The following is a 26555-nucleotide window of genomic DNA, read 5'->3' as shown; positions in this document are numbered from 1 at the left end:
TCAGTGAGGAAAAGTAGAAAATGTTCGTTGTAAGTGAGTTTAAAGAGAAAAATCTAAAATTATAAATCAAATCGATAGAGCTCCAAAAACAACAACGCGTTCAGATGCGACGCATGTGCATAGTGTAGCTTTAAACAACGTGGAGCAGGACGTGAAAATGATAACTGTGTCGGACTGAAACTAGCAAAAAACACTTGCGTCGCGCTTGGTGCTGCATTGTGCCGGGTGTAAGATAGGGCCCTAAATGTTAAAAATGATTTCAATTATACTGTAAAGTTAAATGGCTATAATTACTCAATTCATTCCCAGAAATCGAGGAACAAATATTGTTTTTTGTTTCTTGAAATCTTGAAATTATTATATATAATATTCATGTCACGGGACAACATCTACAGGGTACTCATCCAAAAGTATCCATGCTTGGACAGTTCATGTTTTAAGAAATGGGAAAATCATTGTCAAGTCTTTGAAACTGTATTTGGGGAATAACCTTGTCTCATGAAGAAATGCTGTTTCCCCCGCCTAATTTATTGCATCCACATTGCATTGAGAAATGAAGTCCAAATCTGACACAATAAGATCTGTCGCCTTTTTTCCTCCTTTTACTTATTGGTTATATATTTCCAGCGCCAAACTATACACACATCTCTTCTTCCGTTAATGATGCATGCATGTGTTTTATGGCTGTGTGTCACTACTCAAGAAGGGAACTAAGAAGAAAAGACTTCTTGTTTTATGCTAAATCATACTCTAATAGTAGAACACTGTTATGATGATGACCACATTGTTGTGAAAAGCATTTGTTTTTTTGGAACTGTGCTCTTCCAAAGCGGTTGCGCAAGACTGATGAAACGAAAAGTGATCTTCAGCATCTTGAAACCGTTCGACTGTGACATGGCTCAATGTAAACATACAACCATATCATCAGGAGTGAGAATGAACTCTAAGGACTTGTTTGCAAATTTTGCTTTAGGAGCATATTGTCTGCACCTGGGGACGATCACAGGAAGTGATGCGTGGCTCTTGCGGGAGTTGGAGGATGTCAGTGTGGACTCTGCGACATGAGGATCAGCCATTATTCACAATCAGAGGCCAGAAGCGAGCAGTTTAAGGACAGGTCTGAGCCAGCTAATGAAAAGCACATGTGCTTCTCAAGACTCGCTGGCTCTTCCCAGCTCATCTGCCTGGCCCACACCCTTCATTCTCTCTGCATTTACCCCTCGCTCCCTTTCAAGTCTGAAACAAACTGGCTCCTCTCACTGAGACAATAGAAAAGTATGTGGAAAGCAAAACCTGACATACTTTCTCAGGGTTATGCTGTTCTGGTTTCTGTACAGATCAAAACAATATCTGGTTTTGAGATCAGGTGACTAAATAAAATGCAGCTGCCTGTTTAGCCATTGCAAAATTAATCCAATAAATTCAATGCAAAAAGTCTTGCGAGCCAAATCTTTCCCCATCACCTCCAATCTAAGCATGATGTTTATAAGATCAAACTCACGCACATGTGCAATGAAGAAAACCGCCCACAGTTTCAGGTCATGCAAACTATGTGTCTTTGGGTGCTATTCACCCGAAATGAGCCATTTTGTACAGCGTTGGCAGAGGGAAGCAATGCAGAATCCTCCTTTGCTTCAGGCACTGGGACTATCTGATGGTTTCCAAAAGTTACCCTCCCCAATTTCAACAGTTCATCACAATAATGATGACAGGCTTCACAATTAGCTCTGTTTTTCAAGGCCTCGCATGAGACAAGCTCATGACTCATATCACTCGTCTCAGCCATCACATTGCTTTAATTAAACACCAGGTATCTTTTCGCTGTCTATGTGTTCACAGGAGTCGCCATGCATACAGTAGATGTTTTTCAATACTGTCTGCGAAGGCTTATAAGTAATCCCAAGATTTACAAATAGGTACACTGGAAATTATAAACCATGATGTTGTACTATCAGGCACTTGAATCATACACATACTTTGCTGATGATCTTTTGATTATAGTTGCTACACCATTATAAAATGGTCATGACTTCTTATGGTAGAGCAGATGGCTAAGGGGAGGAAACAATCTTTCATTTACTGTATAATTTCTGCTATCAACTGAAATAAATCGGTCATTATAGAAGAACTATAAGTCAAATAACAAATTTACAGTTGTGAACCATAAAGAACCCATTTACAGCTTTTTAGTTGCCAGATGCTTTAGCAAAAGTGGCTCAAGGTAAACATTTTATCAGTGAGCCTAAATGCTAGCAAAGTTTTCACTGTAAATAAATGGTCAGTAAAAACAAAGTGCTTTGAGAAAATGTTGATTGTCCTCCCCAGAATAAAGTAAATAATGTAGGATCTTAAAAAAATAGTGTGAATCTGGTAAGACAGGGGGGGCCATTCCACTGATGGAGAAAAGTTAGCCACGGGGCCCAGAAATCCCAGCGGGACCACTGCATCCATCAATTCTCCAAACGGCTTGTCCTATAAACGGCTTGTCCTATATGGGTCTCAGGTTTAATGAACTTGTCTTTTTAAGTGTACATGCACTTACATTTTTACAGCTCTCTCTCTTTTTTTGATTATGACATGATCGGAGGGCCAGGGATGTATGGGACATTTGAAAAACATGCATGCAATGTTTTGCCAATCTGTAACTTTAGACTGGTTAGCTGGCGAAACTAAGCATGGTTGAGCCCCTTAGTACCAATTGACCATCATTTAAGTGCCACAGCATACCTGAGTATTGTTGCTGACCATGTCCATCCCTTTATGATCACAGTGTACCCATCTTCTAATGGCTGCTTCAAGCAGGATAACGCACCATGTCACAAAGCTCAAATAATCTCAAACTGGTTTCCCCAAGTCTCCCTGTCGTCGAGGGCGTCCCCCTGCAGCTTCTACACCAGCTCCAGACGACGCAGCCCGTCCCTCAGGCCGCCGCGAAACCCTCTAAATGTCCATCAAAGCAGCCCTGAGACGGAGCTGCTCTGAACCAGGAAGTGGTGTACGATCCTTCCACCGGAGGAGGACCGGGCGTAGAATCTTTTGTTTCAATTAAAATAATGCTTTTCTGTCAGGGTTTTACAGTCCTTACTTCATCATACCCAAGAAAGGGGGTGGGTTCCAGCTAATCTTGGATCTGCAAGTCTTGAACCCGGCCCTGCACAAGGTGCATTCTCATGTGCATTTGTCCCCAAGATTGGTTCGCAGTGATTGACCTGAAGTATTTGTATTTCCAAATTTTAGAGTTTCCCTCGACACAGACCGTTTCTTCGGTTTGCTTTCGAGGGTCAGTCGTACCAGTACAACGTCCTCCTCTTTGGGCTTTTCCCGGCCCCCCCCTTTTATAAAGTCGGCTGCCCTTGACCTGTTAAGGGAAGTGGGCATTCGCATTCTCAACTATCTCGATATCTGGCTCATTCTGGCTCACTCTTGAGATTTGTGAACACAGTGACCTGGTGCTCAGGCACCTCAGCCTTCTGGGTCTATGGGTCAACTGGGAGAAGAGCAAGTTCTCCCCTGTGCAGAACAAGGAGTGCCCTTAGAACAAGTGTCCAGGCACGTTGTTGTCACAACGGATGTCTCTAATGGGCTGGGGTGCTGTATGCAATGGGCTCCTGGACAGTCCCTTGACTGCAGTGGCATATCAGTTGCCTGGAGTTGTTGGCAGTGCTGCTCACCCTGCGCCAGTTTATGTTTCAGGGCAAGCACAGGTCCGGATGGACAACACTGCAACGATTGTGTTAGAGTTGGGGTACTCAAACTCGAGTCCGGACTCAAGTCCAGTTTTGAATGAAGTCGGACTTGTCATGCACTCGGATGAATTTGAACTCGGACTTGACACGGACTCGGACATTTTAGACTCAAGTACAGTCGAGTCCGGCACAGGAGGACACAATAATATTCAAAAACGAAACAAAACTCCTTGTGTTGTTTCAGCGTTGAGCATTGTAGCCAATCACAGACATGTATAAGCGCATGAACACAGTGGCAAATCAGAGGCGTTTTAGAGTCACCATGCGGAGAATTCACTCAAAATGTATGTTCAGAATCAGCACAAGCTTTATCCTTTCACAAATCCCCTCATAAACAACAAAGTCAAGACGCAATATAAATAAGAGATTCACTGTGCAGTGCGGACAACTTCAGTGTTTATGACAAGAGTTTTAGGCAGAGTGCAGAACGCGGTAAGTAAGTGATGGCTTAAAGGGAGCGCTATTGACAATCTAAATAATAGTTTTGTTTTTCATGCTTCTAGAGGACCAGTGGTTACGTTCACACTGTACATTATAAAGAGTGATAACTGCATTTAAATGTGGGAGTGAATCTGCTAAATTTTTGTCCTGTGAGTCATGAAATTGTGATGATTGACATAGTAGCCATAGCAACATGAGAACGTGATAACCATAGCAACATTTTGGTGTCAGATTTTTGTTACATTTACACTTTAGTCATAAGTTTACATACACCTTGCAGAATCTCCAAAATGTTATTTTTATTTAGTTTTTAATGAGAAGGATCATAAAAACATTGTTTCTATTTAGTACTGCCCTGAAAAAGCTTTTTCACATAACAGATGTTTAATAGCCTAGTCCACAAGACAAAATACAAACACAAAATACAAGACAAATTACATAGGCTTGATTTTAATATTGTGTGTCATTACCTGAAGGATCCACAACTGTTTTTTGTTTTTATGTAATTATTGTTCATGAGGAAAAATCCTCCAGCTCCTGCACATTCTTTGCTTTTCCAGCATCTTCTGCATATTTGACTCCTTTTCATCTTTTCCATCTTTTCACACTGGTGACAACTGAGGGACTCATACACAACTATTACAAACCCTGCAAACATTTAGTGATGCTCAAGAAGGAAGCATCCGTTAAGAGCCAGGGGGTGTAAACTTTTGAACTGGATCATTGGTGTCAATTGTTTTTATTTTGTTTAAAAATTCATTAATTAATTTAGTCCTGCCCTTCAGATGCTAAATAAGATAATAGCATGTAAACCAAAATAAGAAACATTTCAACATCATCATCTTGCTCAAAATGTTGACTACAAACATGGAGGTTTTTCAGATTTTCCGTTTTCAATTCTTTGCCTACAACACACTCGAGAACAATACAAGTTGACACCATTATGACTAAAAGTTTGCTAAGAGTATCATCTACTCAAAAAAGGCGGTATTTGATCACCCATATCCATAGCAGACTGGTGGGAGTGGCCTTGGAAGGCAACATGCCCAGTGCATTATGGGTGTTGAAGTCTTTATACCTATTTGGCAAAAGGGAAGACAACCGCATTTTTATCTGGTTAGGTAGACCTGCCCCTTTTCAGCACTGCACTCATTGTTTTCTGTCTTCCGGTTTCCACAGCATTAAGGTAAGATCTTACAGATGTATTCAATAAAATGAACATACAAGGGCCAGGGAACATGTACAACTGGTGGTTTATAAATGAATGGGGGTTCAAATGCTGTGAAAATATGTGTAGCTTTCTGCAGAGCTCTGCTGGCACAGAATGTGTGTAATCCTACCCATTATCTCCCATTTGAGTGAAATACCGGAACACACAGCCATGACTGATTTTCAATTTGGTCAACTGCTGAACTGCAGGCACTGAGCACATTCAGATACTTCCTTACATCCAATCTAATCTCAAATACAGTGTTTTCTGAGGATTCTGTTCATGCTAGGTCATGTGCTCCACATCAGCTATATGTGAGGCCTGGGGTCCGAATGCCGTCTGCTTTTCCTCAGATCGGTTAAGTATTTTTACCTCAAAGATGAAAAGCGAAAGATTAGACAATTATCTCCTTCTTCAATCCAACAATCACAGCCAAAGACAACTTCCACAGCAAAATCTGATATCGGGGAGTTTATAAGCTCTTTCAGAGTGAAAAGGTCTTTCTCAGAGGAGCCAGTGAGCTGCTCCAAAGTTTATCGAGCCTGGTTACATTTGTTTAATTCCTTATCTCTCCAAACATGTCGCTGGAATCGGCGCTGCTTTAGGAAATTCAATTATACCTGAATGGGGCTAATGCACCAATATAGTGCTTGGTTTGACAGAGAAAGCAACAATATTTACATTACAGTATCAGAATGGGTTCAGTTGTACTTGGTAGGCGCCAAGATTTCCACATATTGAATTGCCCGTGTTCCAATAACATCATCAGCGCTGATGCCCCATTGTTTGAGTAGCACTGATGTAAGTTTACAATAATTTAGTCAGCTGGGCTGAAAACGATCAGGTCGCCCACTCATTTCATAAAAAAAAAAAAATAATAAAAAAAAAAGGATATTCTGACCATAGGTAAAAGCCAGTAGCCTATATATAAAAGTGTACTGAAGAAACATGGCAGTATTCATACTTATTTCAACACATAGAATCAAGAATACTCTAATCTCTCTCTCTCTCTCTCTCTCTCTCTCTCTCTCTCTCTCTCTCTCTCTCTCTCTCTCTCTCTCTCTCTCTCTCTCTCTCTCTCTCTCTCTCTCTCTCTCTCTCTCTCTCTCTCTCTCTCTCTCTCTCTCTCTCTCTCTCTCTCTCTAAGCATGCAAAATAAGTGTCCTTGTATGAATGACCTTGAATAGCTCTTACCAGCTCCATAACCTCCAGCCCCTAAAGCTCCTGTTTGAGCACCAGTGCCAAGAGTCCCAGCCGCTCCTCCATATCCTCCTGCTGAACAAGAGCGTAGTGCATTAGTATCCCTCTCGCGTTTATGAAACGCTCTATCTGTGTCCGCTCGAGTAGCATACATTACACATTACTGACTGGCACACAGGTGAACTTTGACTTTTATGGGTGTTACATGAGTAACTGTGAATGACACCTCACTCTTACTGATATAGTCTGGCAGTAAACACACTTAACAATAGCTGTCGAGTTACAGAACTGATGATAGGTTTATAATGTGTGAGATTGGACTTCATGAAACACAATGCTAAGGAACATTGCCGTCATTATTGCAGGGAAAAAAGATACAGTTACAGTTTGTGGTTTATTGAGTTCACCTGATATCCAACAGATATTACAAAGATATGATTTTTGAAATTTTAATTTAGAGAACAGAATTCACAAAAAAATATTGTGATGGAATAAGGTGCTTGTACTTCAGCCAAACTCATTCCTGAACCTGGTTCAGTGTGCTGATGCTGTTGTCATGACCGATGCCTTCATATTGTCATTTTCATGTTAATTCTACACCACTGATCAGTTGGATAAAGAATTCAAATGTTTCAGTTAATATTAAGTTCTGAGGTGCAACAAATTGATTGATTGTTCGGTTGTTTGGTTGGTTGGTTGAGTGAATAAAGTCTGAATGATGTTAAACAGCACAGGATTCTGGTCTCAGTGGAGGAAATCACCCTACAGTGCTCATAGTCAAAGTAAAATGATCTTACCTGCTGCTTTTGCTGCTTTGTATTGGGACGTCCCAGCACCTGTTAAAACCAGTGAGAGTTATAGGACTATCAGTGCAGAAGAATACACATCTTGTCAAGTGTAACCGAGAAGAAATGGTTCAACTTTACTCTCAACCTCAGACGGCACCACAAAGCATGTGAAATTCTTCTTTGGAAGACATTCAGGAGTTCGGTTTTAGATGCCTAGCAGCTGGTAAACTAGATCTTCCAGCATGAAAAACACAGCTTTTTATATTTGAAACCCATTCTGTGAGTTCTGATTGAAATCATAATCATCTTAATTTGGTATAAACGTGTTTATGATGAGCAAAGTGGTGAGCAGATCATGGCTGTTATTGGTTATACCTGGGTAAAGTCCAGCACCTGGTAGATATCCAGCCCCACCTGGTCCTGCTCCAGCTGAACCCTGAGGCACATACACCCCTGAAACAGAAAAACACCAGTTGTCAGGGTATGTCTTTCATGTTTCCCAAGCCCGACCCTAGCTGACATCCGAAGAGAAGAATTCAGGCGAATGATTTGTCTCTGAGGAAACAGAAATGCTGAAGACCTTGAAAAGCATTTCTCTGTATATTTTACTGATGTCAATTACTCACGGAAATCATTCGGCCTTCAACTGAAGTCAAAAAATGTGATTGCGATCAGATTCGAATGAACTCATTTTCATTTCATGTCTTTCTCTTTTTCCTTTCCTTTACTGACAAAACAGGAATACGCACTAATACAACAGAAGGAAGAGGAAAGGATGGACGTTACGGGTGAAACTAATGCTTGTGCTGCTACAGAAGATGTGTAGTCATGGGACAAAAAGCCTCATAACCTAGCTAAATGAGTGTCTAAGTCTGTCGTTATTGGGCATCAGCAGGATACAAAATGTGGACAATCTGCTCTGCACAGTCAAACAGCTTACTGACAAACTCACGTTTATTGTGATACAAATATGTTAGGGTGACCACGCTTAACCCTCTATGGGACTAATTGTGAAATCACAGTTAAAACAAAAAAAATAACTATATTTTACATATATTTAAGACTGAAATAATTTCCCAAAATTAGTTTTCTACATCCGACCTTTGACTTTTTTAGGATTTAGAAGTGGAAAACAACAAGACCCTTCTTTTTCAGTGTAGCCCACACCTCCACACTTCTACACGGAACTTGATTCTGACCTGTTTAGTCCTGATGTTTGGAGCTTTCGTTTGTCAGTGTAGTGAGGATCATAGGCAGTGGCATCTTCCTGACCTCTGGTTGTAGTATGGATCACATGTTCCATACTGGCAGGATAATGTACTCAAATGTCTGACTTCCACAACAATCTATGACTTATATTCTTCATCACTGCCATTACCCTCACTGCTACTATCCTCCTTGATCTTCAACTTCTTCCTTTCTTTCTACGACCTCATTTTCTGATGCACTGCCGTCACTATCATCAATACTTTCTGATAAAGGCACAGCTTTTCCCTTTCTGTCTTCTATAAAACTTACTAAGATCAACCTAAAAAACAGGCAAAAGACGTTTATACTGCCTGCCAATACTGAAGAAAATACGTAACTCTAAAAGGACTGTGTCATTTATACATGACGTACAGATTTTTTTGGTCATTAAGTTATTGATTTGACAAAATATCCATTAAAAATGACCAAAAACTTTAGAAAGCACATTTGGATAAATAATGGAAAAGGACATTTATAGGAATTTATACATAAAAGGATAAAAAAAAGGAATTTTTATATATTTTCTAGTCTAAAATGAACAATAGAGCATGTGACCTAACATGTGCTTATTTCTCCTTCACTTCCTTGTTGCCAAAAATGTCAAGCTCGTGGCTAATAGATGTTGTTCATTTTATTGGCTAAAGGGGATCTCATAGGATATTACTAAAATGTATTATTTATTTATTTTTGTTTGAACATTATTATTGTATTTTAAATGCAAATTTCTTAGCGTCATTTATAAATGACAATGTCCCATAGAGATTTAAAATCTGAACTAATCCAATGCTTCAAAAATGAGGCATAAGAAGTTGGCACATGATGGAACTGTCAAAGTACGGGACTTGCTTCTGCCAGTACATACACGACGCTGCTGTGATCAAGTAAGACACGCTGCTGCTGTCAGAGTTGGGCAAGCAAAAAGTAATACATTATAAATTACTAGTTACTGTCATTTGAAATATTACTGTCTCTGAATTGTAATGTGTTACACTACTTTTGCGTTACTTTCACCAAAGTAACCACAGAGTTATGGTTAGGCATTCGAAAATGCTAAAATGTTTTTTTGCTGCTGATTAAACATATAGTGGAGGGCAATGTGGTATCGCATAATGACTGTGCAATACAATAAGTAACAATCATTGTCAGAATCACAAAAGTAGACAAACGATCAAAGTCTGGTAAATTATGGTAGAGATACCAAACACAATAGAGCTAGAGCCCACAATGCAACCAGCCTAATGACACACAACCTAGTTTTATTTTCATTTCTATTCTTTCTTCTTCTTTTAATTTAAGTAATACTATTTTATACATACTAATACATAGTATTTTACCCGCAGATTTTTTTCTCTAGTGAAAACTAACACTAATCCAACACTTACACTACTAACACTATTTAATTTCGGGTTAAAATGCGGTTTTGTAACATGCAAAAAAGACTTTAATTTATTTGTAATGTGTTATATTACTGCGTTACAGCAAAAAGTAATATATTACTGTAATATAATTACTTTTGTAATGCGTTAAAGTGTGCTGCACTGCTACAGCAAAGTATTTGAAGTCCAGCAACAAGCTCATTGGATACTGATACAGGAGGAACCAATCAGCTGTGCCCTATAGAGAATAATGTGATTGCAAGCAGATTGAGTTAGGGATCCATCAACCTGCGCCACCTAGAGTTTCATGACAGAACTGTGTATAATTGTAACATTGACATTTATTGCTCATTACTCAAGAATTAACCACAAAAGAAACCAAAAAGTTTTGCAATGTCATGTTTGTTTGTTTTGCAAAGGGACTATAGCATTACATGTATTCTTTGACGAAAGTATTGTTACATCAATATGGTAATTATTCAGTATCATGGTATATACCAAAGGACTATACTATAGTATAACCAATACTGTAAGGAAAGGTGAGAGCATTACTTATAGTCTCAGGGAGTGGGCTATACTTCAAGTAAATAAAGCCCTGAGCTTGGGAAAGGGTAATTTTGGGAGGGCAAAATGCTATACGACTATATACGAACAGCTTCCCATGAGGTCTTGTTAGCTCAGGAATTAATTATGAAGTTACATTTCGATGCCAGACCCGATTTGCATCACAAAATAGTGATGGAGAATGTGAACAGACCCTCCGATGACAGAGACTTTTAATAGGTTTTGCATGTTTCTCGAAGGCTATTTAATCAAATCCATACGTCCCAGCTTCTTTTGTGTTTATTAGCAGCAATGCAGTAAGCATGGTATTTTATTATGGAGTTGCACGAAAAGCCTGTCATTATTCAGTAATGGATTATACAGGCTTTATTTTTATTATCTTTATTTCAAAAACCTCCCACTCAAGGCCGCAGTTGTCATGTGAAAGAAAAAGCCACACATGGGAAGAATCCTTCACAGTTGGCAGATCAGGTGCGGAGATTAAAACTACAAAAGCAAGCTGTGAATTGCCCTGGCATTGACTTGCAGATGAGGCAGTGAAGAAATGGAACAAAGATCTTTATTAAGCCAGTGGAAAGTTTACATATACTGTCATCATGCCCTCTGAACAAGAGGAAACCTTCACATGCTTTGCAAGGACATTATCTCATAGCTACAAAACATGATTAGGGGGGACAAAATGTTTAGTCTGAGGCAAGCTACATTTTTTTTGCTTTTGGAAAAAAAGCTTCAGCTTACACGATAAAGCCAGCAGAGATTCCTCTTACCTTCTCAGCAGTGCAAGTTTACTTGACTTGTTTGAAAAACAGAACGAAAGGAAATTGTGCATTTGTGTGCTGTATGTGCCCTCATGACTAACTGCTGATATAATTAACAGTAAACTGAACTCTATCACATCATGGGAAGGACTTTAAGGGGTGAGAAATCACCTGAGAAATCAAATTGCCTTGATCTGTTGTCACATAAAAGGTATTTGTACCATTAAAACCTCCTACAAGTTTCATAGCTGAAAATGTCTTACTCATTATAAACAAAGCATTTAATCAAGCTCCACAAACAGCTTGTTTGGATATTGTGGGATCTGTGACATCACACAGGCAAAAATATTTAAATTTACCCGCCTCCAGAGCAAGAAATCAAAGAATAGTTATACATCATCTCACCATAGCCCACTGGCATTCATTTGATAAACGGCTGACATTTGCCTTCACTCGCGATATGAACATCGCATCAGAACCAAATATAACCCATTATAATGACTGACGCTGTCTACACTGATACTGTATACAGATGTGTGTTCAGATTATAATGACTGACGCTGTCTACACTGATACAGTATACAGATGTGTGTTCAGATTATAATGACTGACTCTGTCTACACTGATACAGTATACAGATGTGTGTTCAGATTATAATGACTGACACTGATACACTGATACAGTATACAGATGTGTGTTCAGATTATAATGACTGACACTGATACACTGATACAGTATACAGATGTGTGTTCAGATTATAATGACTGACGCTGTCTACACTGATACAGTATACAGATGTGTGTTCAGATTATAATGACTGACGCTGTCTACACTGATACAGTATACAGATGTGTGTTCAGATTATAATGACTGACGCTGATACACTGATACAGTATACAGATGTGTGTTCAGATTATAATGACTGAAGCTGTCTACACTGATACAGTATACAGATGTGTGTTCAGATTATAATGACTGACGCTGTCTACACTGATACAGTATACAGATGTGTGTTCAGATTATAATGACTGACGCTGTCTACACTGATACAGTATACAGATGTGTGTTCAGATTATAATGACTGACGCTGATACACTGATACAGTATACAGATGTGTGTTCAGATTATAATGACTGACGCTGTCTACACTGATACAGTATACAGATGTGTGTTCAGATTATAATGACTGACGCTGTCTACACTGATACAGTATACAGATGTGTGTTCAGATTATAATGACTGACGCTGTCTACACTGATACAGTATACAGATGTGTGTTCAGATTATAATGACTGACGCGGTCTACACTGATACAGTATACAGATGTGTGTTCAGATTATAATGACTGATGCTGATACACTGATACAGTATACAGATGTGTGTTCAGATTATAATGACTGACGCTGTCTACACTGATACAGTATACAGATGTGTGTTCAGATTATAATGACTGATGCTGATACACTGATACAGTATACAGATGTGTGTTCAGATTATAATGACTGACGCTGTCTACACTGATACAGTATACAGATGTGTGTTCAGATTATAATGACTGAAGCTGTCTACACTGATACAGTATACAGATGTGTGTTCAGATTATAATGACTGACGCTGTCTACACTGATACAGTATACAGATGTGTGTTCAGATTATAATGACTGACGCTGTCTACACTGATACAGTATACAGATGTGTGTTCAGATTATAATGACTGACGCTGTCTACACTGATACAGTATACAGATGTGTGTTCAGATTATAATGACTGACGCTGATACACTGATACAGTATACAGATGTGTGTTCAGATTATAATGACTGACGCTGTCTACACTGATACAGTATACAGATGTGTGTTCAAATTATAATGACTGACGCTGATACACTGATACAGTATACAGATGTGTGTTCAGATTATAATGACTGACGCTGTCTACACTGATACAGTATACAGATGTGTGTTCAAATTATAATGACTGACGCTGATACACTGATACAGTATACAGATGTGTGTTCAAATTATAATGACTGACACTGATACACTGATACAGTATACAGATGTGTGTTCAGATTATAATGACTGACGCTGATACACTGATACAGTATACAGATGTGTGTTCAGATTATAATGACTGAAGCTGTCTACACTGATACAGTATACAGATGTGTGTTCAGATTATAATGACTGACGCTGTCTACACTGATACAGTATACAGATGTGTGTTCAGATTATAATGACTGACGCGGTCTACACTGATACAGTATACAGATGTGTGTTCAGATTATAATGACTGATGCTGATACACTGATACAGTATACAGATGTGTGTTCAGATTATAATGACTGACGCTGTCTACACTGATACAGTATACAGATGTGTGTTCAGATTATAATGACTGATGCTGATACACTGATACAGTATACAGATGTGTGTTCAGATTATAATGACTGACGCTGTCTACACTAATACAGTATACAGATGTGTGTTCAGATTATAATGACTGACGCTGTCTACACTGATACAGTATACAGATGTGTGTTCAGATTATAATGACTGAAGCTGTCTACACTGATACAGTATACAGATGTGTGTTCAGATTATAATGACTGATGCTGATACACTGATACAGTATACAGATGTGTGTTCAGATTATAATGACTGACGCTGTCTACACTGATACAGTATACAGATGTGTGTTCAGATTATAATGACTGACGCTGATACACTGATACAGTATACAGATGTGTGTTCAGATTATAATGACTGAAGCTGTCTACACTGATACAGTATACAGATGTGTGTTCAGATTATAATGACTGATGCTTATACACTGATACAGTATACAGATGTGTGTTCAGATTATAATGACTGACGCTGTCTACACTGATACTGTATACAGATGTGTGTTCAGATTATAATGACTGATGCTGATACACTGATACAGTATACAGATGTGTGTTCAGATTATAATGACTGACTCTGATACACTGATACAGTATACAGATGTGTGTTCAGATTATAATGACTGACGCTGTCTACACTGATACTGTATACAGATGTGTGTTCAGATTATAATGACTGATGCTGATACACTGATACAGTATACAGATGTGTGTTCAGATTATAATGACTGACGCTGTCTACACTGATACAGTATACAGATGTGTGTTCAGATTATAATGACTGAAGCTGTCTACACTGATACAGTATACAGATGTGTGTTCAGATTATAATGACTGAAGCTGTCTACACTGATACAGTATACAGATGTGTGTTCAGATTATAATGACTGACGCTGTCTACACTGATACTGTATACAGATGTGTGTTCAGATTATAATGACTGACGCTGATACACTGATACAGTATACAGATGTGTGTTCAGATTATAATGACTGATGCTGTCTACACTGATACTGTATACAGATGTGTGTTCAGATTATAATGACTGAAGCTGTCTACACTGATACAGTATACAGATGTGTGTTCAGATTATAATGACTGACGCTGTCTACACTGATACTGTATACAGATGTGTGTTCAGATTATAATGACTGACGCTGATACACTGATACAGTATACAGATGTGTGTTCAGATTATAATGACTGACGCTGTCTACACTGATACTGTATACAGATGTGTGTTCAGATTATAATGACTGATGCTGATACACTGATACAGTATACAGATGTGTGTTCAGATTATAATGACTGATGCTGTCTACACTGATACAGTATACAGATGTGTGTTCAGATTATAATGACTGACGATGTCTACACTGATACAGTATACAGATGTGTGTTCAGATTATAATGACTGATGCTGATACACTGATACAGTATACAGATGTGTGTTCAGATTATAATGACTGACGATGTCTACACTGATACAGTATACAGATGTGTGTTCAGATTATAATGACTGATGCTGATACACTGATACAGTATACAGATGTGTGTTCAGTTTCTGCACTTGAGTCTGCCGACAACTTTGAACAACTCATTTGCTCGTTTCTGTACAAACTTCAGAAGGAACAAAGTTTACACTTTATTTTAAGGTTACATTGTACTTACTCAAATGAGTAATATTAAGTAACTACATGTACTTACAATAGAATTACAGATAGGGTTAGTTACTTGTAATTATGCATAATTTACTGTACTGTACTTTACTGTATTTACTTACTATAATAAGTACATGTAGTAATGTGTAACGTGTGTGTGTGTGTGTGTGTGTGTGTGTGTGTAGGTGTGGTGTGTGTGTGTGTGTGTGTGTGTGTGTGTGTGTGTGTGTGTGTGTGTGTGTGTGTGTGTGTGTGTGTGTGTGTGTGTGTGTGTGTTTGTGCAAAAAAACTTTATTAACATTAGGCTATAAGTAAACCTCAAGGAACATATTAAAACAATTAAATTAAATCCATGTAATGACCCCTTTAACTATGTTTAGTATAATGCTTTAGAAATTTAAGTATAAATCGTAAAAAAAAAAAAAAAAGCTAATATCACCCAATTTGCCATCTCTAATCAGCTATCTACCCAAATAATTTGAATGACCATAAAGGCACACGAATGAACAGTACTACCTGAAGTTAGCTATTATCCTTTCATATTATAAGTATATGAATTTCAAGATTTACTGTGCTGGTATGAAATCATCTTAGGGGCGTAGGGACAGTAAATAAATCAAATTGGTCATTTGCAATCATTCATATATGACTTTTACTGAGATTTTCAGGCACAAATAGAAACATTTTCTTAAAATGACTGAAAAAATATAGATTGGAAATAATTGAATTTCCCAAATAAAGCAGGCAGCAGAATAAAAAAAATAAAAATAAAAAAAACATGTAGGTACCATTTCGGTAACACTTTACAATAAGGTCTCATTTGTTATGCTTTCCTGTAGCTCAGTGGTAAGAGCATTGCATTAACAACGCAAGGTTGTGGGTTCGATCCCAGGGGATTGCACATACCTATGTATAAATGTATAGGATAATGCAATGTAAGTCGCTTTGGATAAAAGCGTCTGCCAAATGCATAAATGTAAATGTTAACAATAGTTAACTAACATGAATTGTTAACTAACTGTTAACTGTTAGCTAATTGTAAATGAATGAATGAAACCTTAAAGTGTTACCTCAAATCAAATAGTATGTTTCTGTTATAAATACTTACATCTGTTCATTCTACAGTGGAAATGTTGCTTTTTGCACACATGAAATGCACACTCGGTTAAATATTAAAGAAAGAAAGAGCTGATGCTTTTCAGACAATGAGCAGTGTTAGAGTTCAGTGGAACATTTGAGGGAATGGACAGTATGATACTGATCTCCAGTGAAAATATAATCGCCTTTCGGCTGGTTGGTGAGCGCAGAGAGAAGCTCCGCCCTCTGAACACACGCTTTAGCAGGACAGGAAGTGACAGATCACCATGGCAACCATGTCACAGCCTCCTATCAGCATCAAACAGAGGATTTCCTGTCTCCGTTTGAGTGGTGAGAGCGAGTCTGTTCTTAGATACCTGACTGCAACATGCCCGGACTCGGTCGTCCTCGGTGACCTTTAGAGCCAGCCGTGCACAGTGAGCACCACTGTAACAGCCTAACCTAAATCTCTCATAAAACACCAGAGTTATGATATGATTAAAAATACAAATGTCATGCTTCAGTTGTGCTTATATTTACATTTTGTACTCAATGCATGCGTTACAAACAGCCTATGTATTGCATCCACCCCCATTCTTTGATAAATGCTTATTGTAGCTCCTTATTTTAGTCAGTCATGCTGAATCTCATTTAGTTAATGAATTTAGCCCTTTTTATTGCATTGGTTGCGTTCATGCAGTTAAACATACGTGCAAATACAAGAAGCCAGAATAGAAGTTGGCATCAGGACCGTTTTGTGTTTAAAGTAGAAAAAGTGTGACATTTATAACTGCAGTCATAGTCCAGTGCAACTGCTGTTTGCCTTTTCATTACGGCCCTTCATAAAGACACAGATTTATTAGGGAATCACTGATGAAACACTGTGATTTGGAGAAATCTAAATTATATCAGTAACGTAATTCACAAGGCCATAAATTAATAAATGTTATAAAGCTATGAACGGTCATTTAATTGACGCACAGGGAATCATTAGGGCTGTTTCGGTGACTTGTTTGGCAAATAAATGACTGACTGATATTAAATTTACACATTCTCTATGTCGGACTTGATTCCCATCCAGGTCACGGCTAATTAACACATTAATGAACGCATGACTCAGAGCACCTCGCTCCATTGCAAATGACTGGCAGGTTCAACTACAGAGTTACTTGGAACATATTAGTTTGTTTTCTGGATTTGTACTTTATTTCTTAACTCTTAAAATACAGTACGTCTTAAAATAAGGCCAATTAAAAGAGAAGTAACGTTTCTTAAAGGAATTTTGCAACACCACTGCAGTTGTGCATGCGATAAATCATTCTGACATATGAAATAAAACGCCTTCATTAATTTCCTAATTAGTGAATGCACTTATTTAAACACGGCACAGAAAACATGTGGAAATTTGAATGCAGATTCTATATGATTATAAATCTATACTACCAGTCAAAAGTTTGGATACAGCTACTCATTATTACTATTTTCCAAATTGTAGAATAATAGTAAAGTCATTAAAACTATGAAATAACAAATAGAAGAATGGTAATTACGTAGTGACCAAAAGCCTTTTAACTAATTTTGACCTTCTTCTTAGTCTAGATTGCAGCAGTCACTCTGAACAATCATCACCCAATTTCATGAGGTGCATCTTGGGATGCTTTTTAAACAGCATTGACTGAGTTCCCATGTTTGCTGTTGCTGGCTGTCATTGGCTGCTTTTCCTTCACCATCCATTACAGCTTATCAATTCCCCCCCCCCCCCCCCCAAAAAAACCGAAAAATCAATTCAAATGATAGTTTTGTAAACAGAATTCACCTGTCCAAACTTTAGACTGTTAGTGTACGTGCGTACAGCATGAGCTGCAACCCTGTAAACGAGCACGGGTGACTCCTGAAAGAATTCCGTTCGTGAGGATTTTCTACAAATTATAATGATTTTGTAGTTTTGTTTTCATATACCTGTACATCCATGCTTTTGAACTCAAGGACTGCAGGCTTAGCTGAGCATGTGGTAGGTAAGCCTACATTTTGTCACATCTTGACACTAGATTCCTATCTTGCAGAAAATAAAAAGGAGGATGACGAACGGCTGAAGGATGTGAGCCTGAGAATTAGAAGAGTAAATCTCTTTGATGGGAAACACCCTTCCCTGCTTTCCTTCTGCTGGACACGAGCCGAGCTGCGGCGTCTCACAACTGTAGTGCAGAGAGAGCGTTAACTTTGAGGAATGCAAAGGCAAATAAACATATGATTCACAGACTGTCCTACATTTTTCAAGTCCATTTGAAAGGTGAGATGGAAGGCTGATTAGCCTCTATTCTCCCTTGGCTGAGAAGGTCTCACCTAACCTGACAAACAATACAGACAGAGATAACTGCTTCATTTTTTTTTTCTCTTCCATATATCAGCACAAGCCTCCTCCAGAAAGATCACATCCAGCAAGATTTGAAAGGCTTGAATCTTGTAAACAGCATGAGCAATGGGCTATGAAACCGTTTCTCAGCCCTGCTCCTGGAGGACCCCCAACACTGCACATCATCTTTGTCTCCCTAATCAAATTCATCTGATTCAACTCATCCGCTCATTAGAAGAAACCCCAGGACCTGAAATGGGTGTCTGAGAAAGAGGAGACTTTCAAAATGTGCATGTTGCGTGTCCTCCAGGACTAGGGTTGAGAAGCACTGCGCGCTCCAGCGATCTCTACGAACCGACAGAAGCACACATCGGTTGGTTTACTGTAATAGGACTGAATTTGCCATTAGACATGCTTTACAGATTTAATATGGAAGGGAAACACCACAGGTTCCACAAAGTTTAAGCAAACGTTGAGCTGATTGTTCCAAAGTGTTCAATCAAAAGAAAAGAAACACTGAAAATGAGGATGCTGTTTATTCAAAAACTTGTAAATGTATTTAATGAGCAACTTGTGGACACTTTGCATCACATCTTTAGAAAGAATATGACAAACTGTACCCTAAAACCCAAACTTTTTCTGATTCAACATTTTTTCCATAATTAGAACATATGATGTCAACGAAAACACACAAGTGGACTAATATAATAGCAAATAAGCCACTTTGAATATCTTTAAAATAAAGACTATATTTCCAGGCTCACTCTGTGGCCTTCTGCCTCATAACTGAATGAAGACCAGGGAGGAGGAAGATCAGATCAGATCAGATCAAGCACTAACCTCATGACCAAGCACATTCCAGTCCATGTTCTGTTCCAAACAGAGTCTGTCTAAGACATTGGCTGGTCTGAAAGATATTCGGGCTGGTTTCAGATAAAATAATTTGGTTTAAGTGCAGGTCTTTGTTTAAATCTTGGCTCTGTCTCCTCTTGGTCGAAGTCAACAGGACACTCACTTTGACATTTACCCTCAATGGAATTTGTGGTGATAGAGTAAATAACAATCTAATGTGGAAATCGGGAGGTACAGTGGCGCATTGGTTCTACAATTTTAGGAAATATGAACAGCTTTATAAGACAAAATTCCTTTTACTGTAAATTAGACCATTGAAGCTGTCATTAACCCGCTTGAATTGCTGTTAACACCACTATGAACAAAGATAAACATGCTATCTACCCTAAGCACTTCCCTTTTAGATGTGTATTCAAAACCTAAGTAAGACTGGTCCATATTCAAGAGCACTTCTAATTCTAAAACTCACATGACATAGAGTTCACACCACCTTACATTAAGCAGAACAGCCTTTTTATCTGATGATTTCCCAGCAATGCCATCCTGTGATGGACCGGCGACCGTTGGGTATATGAGAGTGTGGCAAGTGAGCTGTGTTTCAAAATGCCAAAGATGGTAGATAAACTGTCATATCTGTTAACGTCCTCAGGCTGTGAATGAGGGGGAGATATAAATGAATGTAGCTAAATGAAGTCGCTTATCTTTGCTAGCATTCCTACAGAGCTGCTGCCAACACTGCAGGAGCCCAATAGAGCATGGCGTTGAGAGCTGAGGTCACGATATAACGCTCTACAGAGGCCTATTCTGTCTATACAAGGCCACTTAGAGCATATCACATCAGTCAACAAGTACATATGTTGTAACTGAAGAGCAGGAAACATGGGAGGTATTTCAGGCTACCCGAACCAGAGCAAGGGTTCAAATGGGATGGCTATGATTCATATATAATAATAATAATAATTCGTTACATTTATATAGCGTTTTTTCTGAGACCTCAAAGTGCTTTACATAGAAGGGGGAATCTCCTCAACCATCACCAATGTGCAGCATGCACTTAGATGATGTGACGGCAGCCATATTGCGCCAGAACGCCCAGCACACACCAGCTTACTGGTGGAGAGGAGACAGAGTGATGAAGCCAATCAGTATATGGGGATGATTAGGAGGCCATGATAGACAGAGGCCAAGGGGAAAATTTGGCCAGGATGCCGGGGTTACACCCCTACTCTTTTTTGAAGGACATCCTGGGATTTTGAATGACCACAGAGAGTCAGGACCTCGGTTTAACGTCACATCCAAAGGACGGTGCTCTTTTGGCAGTATAGTGTCCCCATCACTATACTGGGGCGTTAGGACCCACACAGACCACAGGGTGAGCGCCCACTACTGGCCTCACTAACACCTCATCCAGCAGCAACCTGGTTTTCCCAGGAGGTCTCCCATCCAGGTACTAACCAGGCTCAGCCCTGCTTAGCTTCATAGGTACTCTGAACTATGCTTTTGCTCTATTTCAGCAGACTTGCTCCGTTACCATTTGTAGTTTGCTTTATCTGTTATCCTACAAAAACCTCACTATATAGCCAGTCTCCAGCATGTGTTGTTCTTTAGACAGTGGTTACCTTAAAGGCAGGATATGTGATTTGTTCTAGAAATATTTTTTGTCATGCTGGTTGAAAGTCACTCTCTTCACATCCTGCTAGCAATCACTAAGTTAAGTGGTCTATATGTATTTCTAGGTATTTATATTGTCTGTGGAAGGCATTGGACAATAAAATGTTCGTCCAATCATTGTATTCGTTCCGAATGTGCTTGAGACATGAGGTAGTGATGCTTTTGTTTGCTACCTGCTGTACGCGTTCATGTGTTTTGAAGGATGCGTGGCTTTGGAGACGCTCTGAATCTGGGTGGGATCTTATGCTTTCAAAGCTAGCTCACTATTGCTAGCCTCTCCAAAAATAGCCAACTTTAACAAGCATTGTTTTGCTGGTGAAAATCCTGGCTGTACTGCCATGAGCAAGACCAGCACCAAACAAAAACTGGCTTTAGTGCGTGGAAATAATAGGATGCATTGTCTATCACAGGCATTACAGTTTTAACAGCGGCTCCAGTCAGCAGACAGCATGGCAAATGCTCCGTTCAAATCCATCAGCACGCCACTAGACATACCACGAGACATTAATTCCTTTCAGGCGAGTACAGCCAGCACTGGAAAACAAGATCTCCAGGATGGAGTCCAGAAAGGCGCTCCCAGCACACATTTGCCATAAAGCACCTCTGGAGGAGTTGCTAATCAGATTGGGAATTTGTGGTGGTGGGGGGGGGGACAATTCATCAAGATCCCGTCTGACAGCCGAGGTGTGCCATCTGATCTGGTGGTGATTTCATACACCTTCAAGTAGAGCCAGCCGAGTGTCAATGAGGAGGAGACCTAATGGATTGAACTCCTCTGATGTTCTGAGCCAGAGATTTCCGCCAAGTGGTGCCTTTTAAAATGCGCTCCCCTTATTTCAAGCTTTGCTGTTTGAAAGTAGGGCTTCTTAATTCTTACAAGACTAGAAGGAAGCAAGACCTTGCTTTACTTTCCTTTCATCTGGCCCTGGCCCTCCTCGCATAGCCCGCATGTCATTTATAGCGGTTGACATAAAATATCCTAATTATTTTGGCTGTGGCAGAGAGGCCGATGCCCGTCTGCAGCACAGCACTGCACTGGAAGCATCTGCACTAATAGCAGACCTGTAGCTGTGTTTGAAGTAATGGCCGTTACCCGATACAGTGCACAAAATGATTGGTTGTCATACGGTTACATGTATGACAGACTTCTGAGAGCTAAATTATAAGAGAATGAGGGGGAAAACTTGGCACTTGATAATTGGTACTTCCACCAAGGACTTTCTGTTTTGTATGATGTGGCTGTAACTGCTTAGGTATGCTTACACAGTCAATCAAAAGTTTAGATACACTAAACTTAATGCCAGCTCCAATAAAGCAAACAGACTCTGTGATCCCACAGAACCATTATTTAACCGCAACAGTTATTGCATACTTTGTAACACTATATGTTTTAACATGAAGTGTCATGGTGGGTGCTCTTGTGCCCTTGAATAAAAGCTTTCACAGGGTCAAAACAGTGCATGATGTGAGCCTTTTGGCTCCAAAATGACATTCCTTTAGCTCTGACAGAGGCTGTTCCATGTGTCAAGACAATCTCCATTTAGCAAGAAGGGAAGAAGAGAGACATCATTTAGGTTTTGTTTAACCCATGGCAGGATCAGCAACGGTGACATTGTAACTTCCCAAGGCCCTGAAATTCCCACCTGCCCCATAACTCACTCACACCAGTAGAGAAAACATTCCACCTGCGCGAGCCGTCCAAACAGACTCGCAGGCTCTGAACCTCTGACATTTTTGGTAACTGTCCAATACAGAGGACATTTGATAATAATGCATCTAGAAAGCGATTTATGCACTGCAGACAGCACTGAGCAAACTCTCTATTGGGGTCATGGGGATCGACTTCAGGCATACACCTAATCCTACAAACAGCATTACCTTTTGCTTAGAGTTGGTCTACTAGAATTGGTTTGGCTGTTTGATAGATGAATGCAGAGAGGGTGAAACGTAATTTCTAAACAATTTCCCCATTCACGGCTATGACAGTTTTCATTCTCTCTACGCAAATATCACAGGTGCCTTACAGACAGGCATAGGATGAACAGACCAGTGATTTGGCTACACTTTATTTCATTGATCCACTTTTGATATTCTACTAACTATAAGTAACTTTGCAACTGCCTGTCAACTCTCATTTGATTATTAGTTATTAATGAGAGTTAGCTGACATGTAGTTGCAAATAGTTAGTATGTCTAAAGTGGACCATGGAAATAAAGTTTTACTGTCATTTGTTTTGGAGCTTGTGACATATGGAGGAAATAGCAAAGCTGTTTTATGGCTACAAATTCATTCATTAAAATGAACATACCAGACTGCTGAAATTAAGATGCGGACCTGGTGGCTTTTATGGAAAACATATCACAATTTCAAATCCTCACAGGCAACAAGAGCCGTATTTCTCCGTAATAAATTCATTCAGCATCAGTGAGACGTTGCTGAGAGAGTTTTTTTTTAATTTTTTTTTAGGAACAGCCTGGAAACACATACATCAGCAAGTGCCGAAGAAAGTATTTTTGTGAAAATAAATAAATCATTGTGAAATACTCTGGCTTTGTTTGGAAACTGGGAACAGACCCCCACATCCTTTCCAATCACGACTAAACATTGCACAGACGCACATCCAAGAACATCAAAACAACTGCAATTTAATGACGGGGCCAAAGCGGAGTTGGAAATTTTTTGATTTCCCCCTCTTATATTGCATCGCTCTATACCACAGTTTGCCTTCTTACTTGCAAAGTCAGACTCTGAGCAGACAGCAAGCGCATACGCTGTCGGTGACTAGAGCCAACGACACTGACCTAATAGGCACTTGCGTGGCTCACTGGACATTGATGTCCACCGGGATGGTTTTTTATTTGTCAAGTCTACAAAAGCTGACAGAAAGAGTCCAGCTGTAGTCTTCAGAAATGTAGTACACATGAGCTGTGTTTTCGATTAACAAGCTGATCACAACCATCCCCATCAGCTCAGCAAAGTGCTCTACGATCGAGGGAATGGCCTTCAGGAGAAACAACTCTCACCACATTCATATTCCCAGTCGAGCATTCTGGCACAAGACGCATGAGAACTAACGCTAACATCTGTAGCTGAGATAATGTTTATGACAATTCGTTGTAAAATCTCTGCAGCCTGCATTTGGTGGTTTGTACAACAGTATTTGGATGCTGCAGTTCAGCTTAATGATGTAAACCATCTAAACAACTGTTTACAATAATTTATATGCCTTTGTGATGTGAATACGTTACCACAGAAGTTAAATATATCAGTCGTGACTGAACAAAGCACTGCTTATACTCTATAGACCGTATACTGCCACTGAATCCTATCTTAATTTACTCACAGAAATTGTTTTCTCAAAAATAAAACATCTATCTTCTTTTCTGAAAATGACCTGGATGTTATTAGGCAAAAGAAAAACATATGAACCATGTGAATGTCATCTCTCCCGATTGTTTCCCATTAATGTGGACCAGATTCCTCAGTAAACAGGCATAGTGGTCAAGATCTGAAGGATGCCTCTGAATTGTTACTGATATATATGAATGCATTGTAGACTCTGGAAGATGTCATCACTTTGTGATATTGTCACAATGCAAGGCATATGTAAATGTAATAAAACTCATTACACTGAATGCATGACTGCTTGCATGTTATTAGTAAGCTATCACCTTAAGTGAAAAGGCATGACTAAAATCACTAGACCACATGACCACCTGCAGTGCACGACGAAATTTCACTTTCTACACATTGCACACTTCTGGTTTATAAACATATTTGCAGGTAAAGTCACTTGGGAGGACCACAGCATCACTTCTATGCCATTAATGTTTCTCAGGATCTCCTAAATGAGCCATCAAAGTTTACACCACCTACCTCCTTGCAGCGAAGGACTCAGCTGTATAGTGAGGAAGAATCCGAGAAGGAGCAACGCAGCCCTCCTGTTAGCCATCTCGCTCCAAAATGCACTGGCCCTCCCCGAATCAGCCGGTTTTATTCTCCAAGAGCTAATTACCACTTCAAAAATGTCTGAAAAAAATGAAGAGGGGAGGAAAAAAGAAAATGATACTGGACACGACGTAATTAAGAAAGGGCAAAGCTGTTGGTTCGATGGATCATTGCACTTTTTTCTCTTCTGTGTCTGGTGTTGCTGTTTTTATTCTGGTCACTCCTGCCAAAAAAGCTGAGTGCTGCCAGAGAAAGAAAGAGAGTGAGAGTGAGTGGAAGGAGAGAGAGAGAGAGAGAGAGAGAGAGAGAGAGAGAGAGAGAGAGAGAGAGAGAGAGAGAGAGAGAGAGAGAGAGAGAGATGCAGGGAGGAAAGACAGGAGAGAGGGGAGGGAAGGACGAGAGAGAACAGGAGAGACAGGGAGAGCAAGAGACCTTGCTTTCCCACTCTCTCGTCCAAGAGGAATTTCACTGTCTTGCCAGACATTTGCATGGACTTTAAGAGGACTACACGTTTTTTATGCGAGCAGAGGAATAAAACAAAATCAGCTCTTGGATAACAATGTTCACCCCATCCCTGGGTTTCTTCCTTACAACCACTCAAAAAAACTCATTGATCCTCAACTAGTTACAACTTTTCTCATTCCTGTAAAATGACGAGTTTTTTTTTTTTTTTTTTTTTTTTTTAAACAGCCACTCAGTAAAGGGAAACTCGACCAATGCTTGTCTAAGAGACTTGGGGGAAATTAAGCCCATTTGTAATGCATCTGTTACACCTGCCAGGAATAACTGCAGTGATACTCATTGCATACAGTATGAACATGTGACTGCTTGCATGTTATCTGTAATGAAAGACATTCATTAAGCATTTCATCTTAAAAAAAAAAAGAAGAAAAAAAAAACTTGCTCAAAAGAGAAACGATCTGGGCAGCCACAATAAAGCAGACATGCTCATAAACATGAGTATCATGCACTTGTGATGAGTGGATGAGAGTCAATAGAAAGAAAGACACTTGATGGAACAGATAGATGCCAAACTCACTAAAGCTTAGCTATTGCACTCATCCCCACTCTAGTCATGAGCTAATTGCCAACCCTAAATTCTCAGTGAAATAGTTGGCTCTAAATCATGGCTCTAAATTCAGCCATGGCCGGAGGCCTGTGTATGTGCAAAGTAGGCTACTTATTACCTACATTACAAACTAAGACACTCTTGACTAGCAGAGACACACAACCAGGACCATAAAAATCTTGCTCCAG

The 26555-nt window shown here is 39.4% G+C and overlaps 1 protein-coding gene across 11 annotated transcripts in view; it reads right to left on the bottom strand.

The window, feature by feature from the left end:
* Positions 1-25544, bottom strand: part of elna (elastin a) — an 80682-nt gene extending 55138 nt beyond the window's left edge. For 6 of the 11 annotated variants that reach the window (XM_082181089.1, XM_082181095.1, XM_082181097.1 and 3 more), the window contains exons 1-4: positions 25227-25544; positions 7761-7838; positions 7395-7433; positions 6592-6672 (exon numbers count right to left, since the gene is read on the bottom strand). In XM_082181089.1, coding sequence (XP_082037215.1) covers positions 6592-6672; positions 7395-7433; positions 7761-7838; positions 25227-25302 — 274 coding nt within the window. In that variant the 5' untranslated portion in view covers positions 25303-25544. The remainder of the gene's footprint in view (positions 1-6591; positions 6673-7394; positions 7434-7760; positions 7839-25226) is intronic. The other 5 variants (XM_082181096.1, XM_082181099.1, XM_082181098.1 and 2 more) reach the window with 2 other exon arrangements.
* Between the last annotated feature and the right edge of the window lie 1011 nt (positions 25545-26555).

The sequence above is a fragment of the Leuciscus leuciscus genome (assembly GCF_965113295.1).
Source record: "Leuciscus leuciscus genome assembly, chromosome: 9".
In the NCBI taxonomy this organism is placed as follows: domain Eukaryota; kingdom Metazoa; phylum Chordata; class Actinopteri; order Cypriniformes; family Leuciscidae; genus Leuciscus; species Leuciscus leuciscus.
This window is presented reverse-complemented; position numbering and strand designations above follow the sequence as displayed.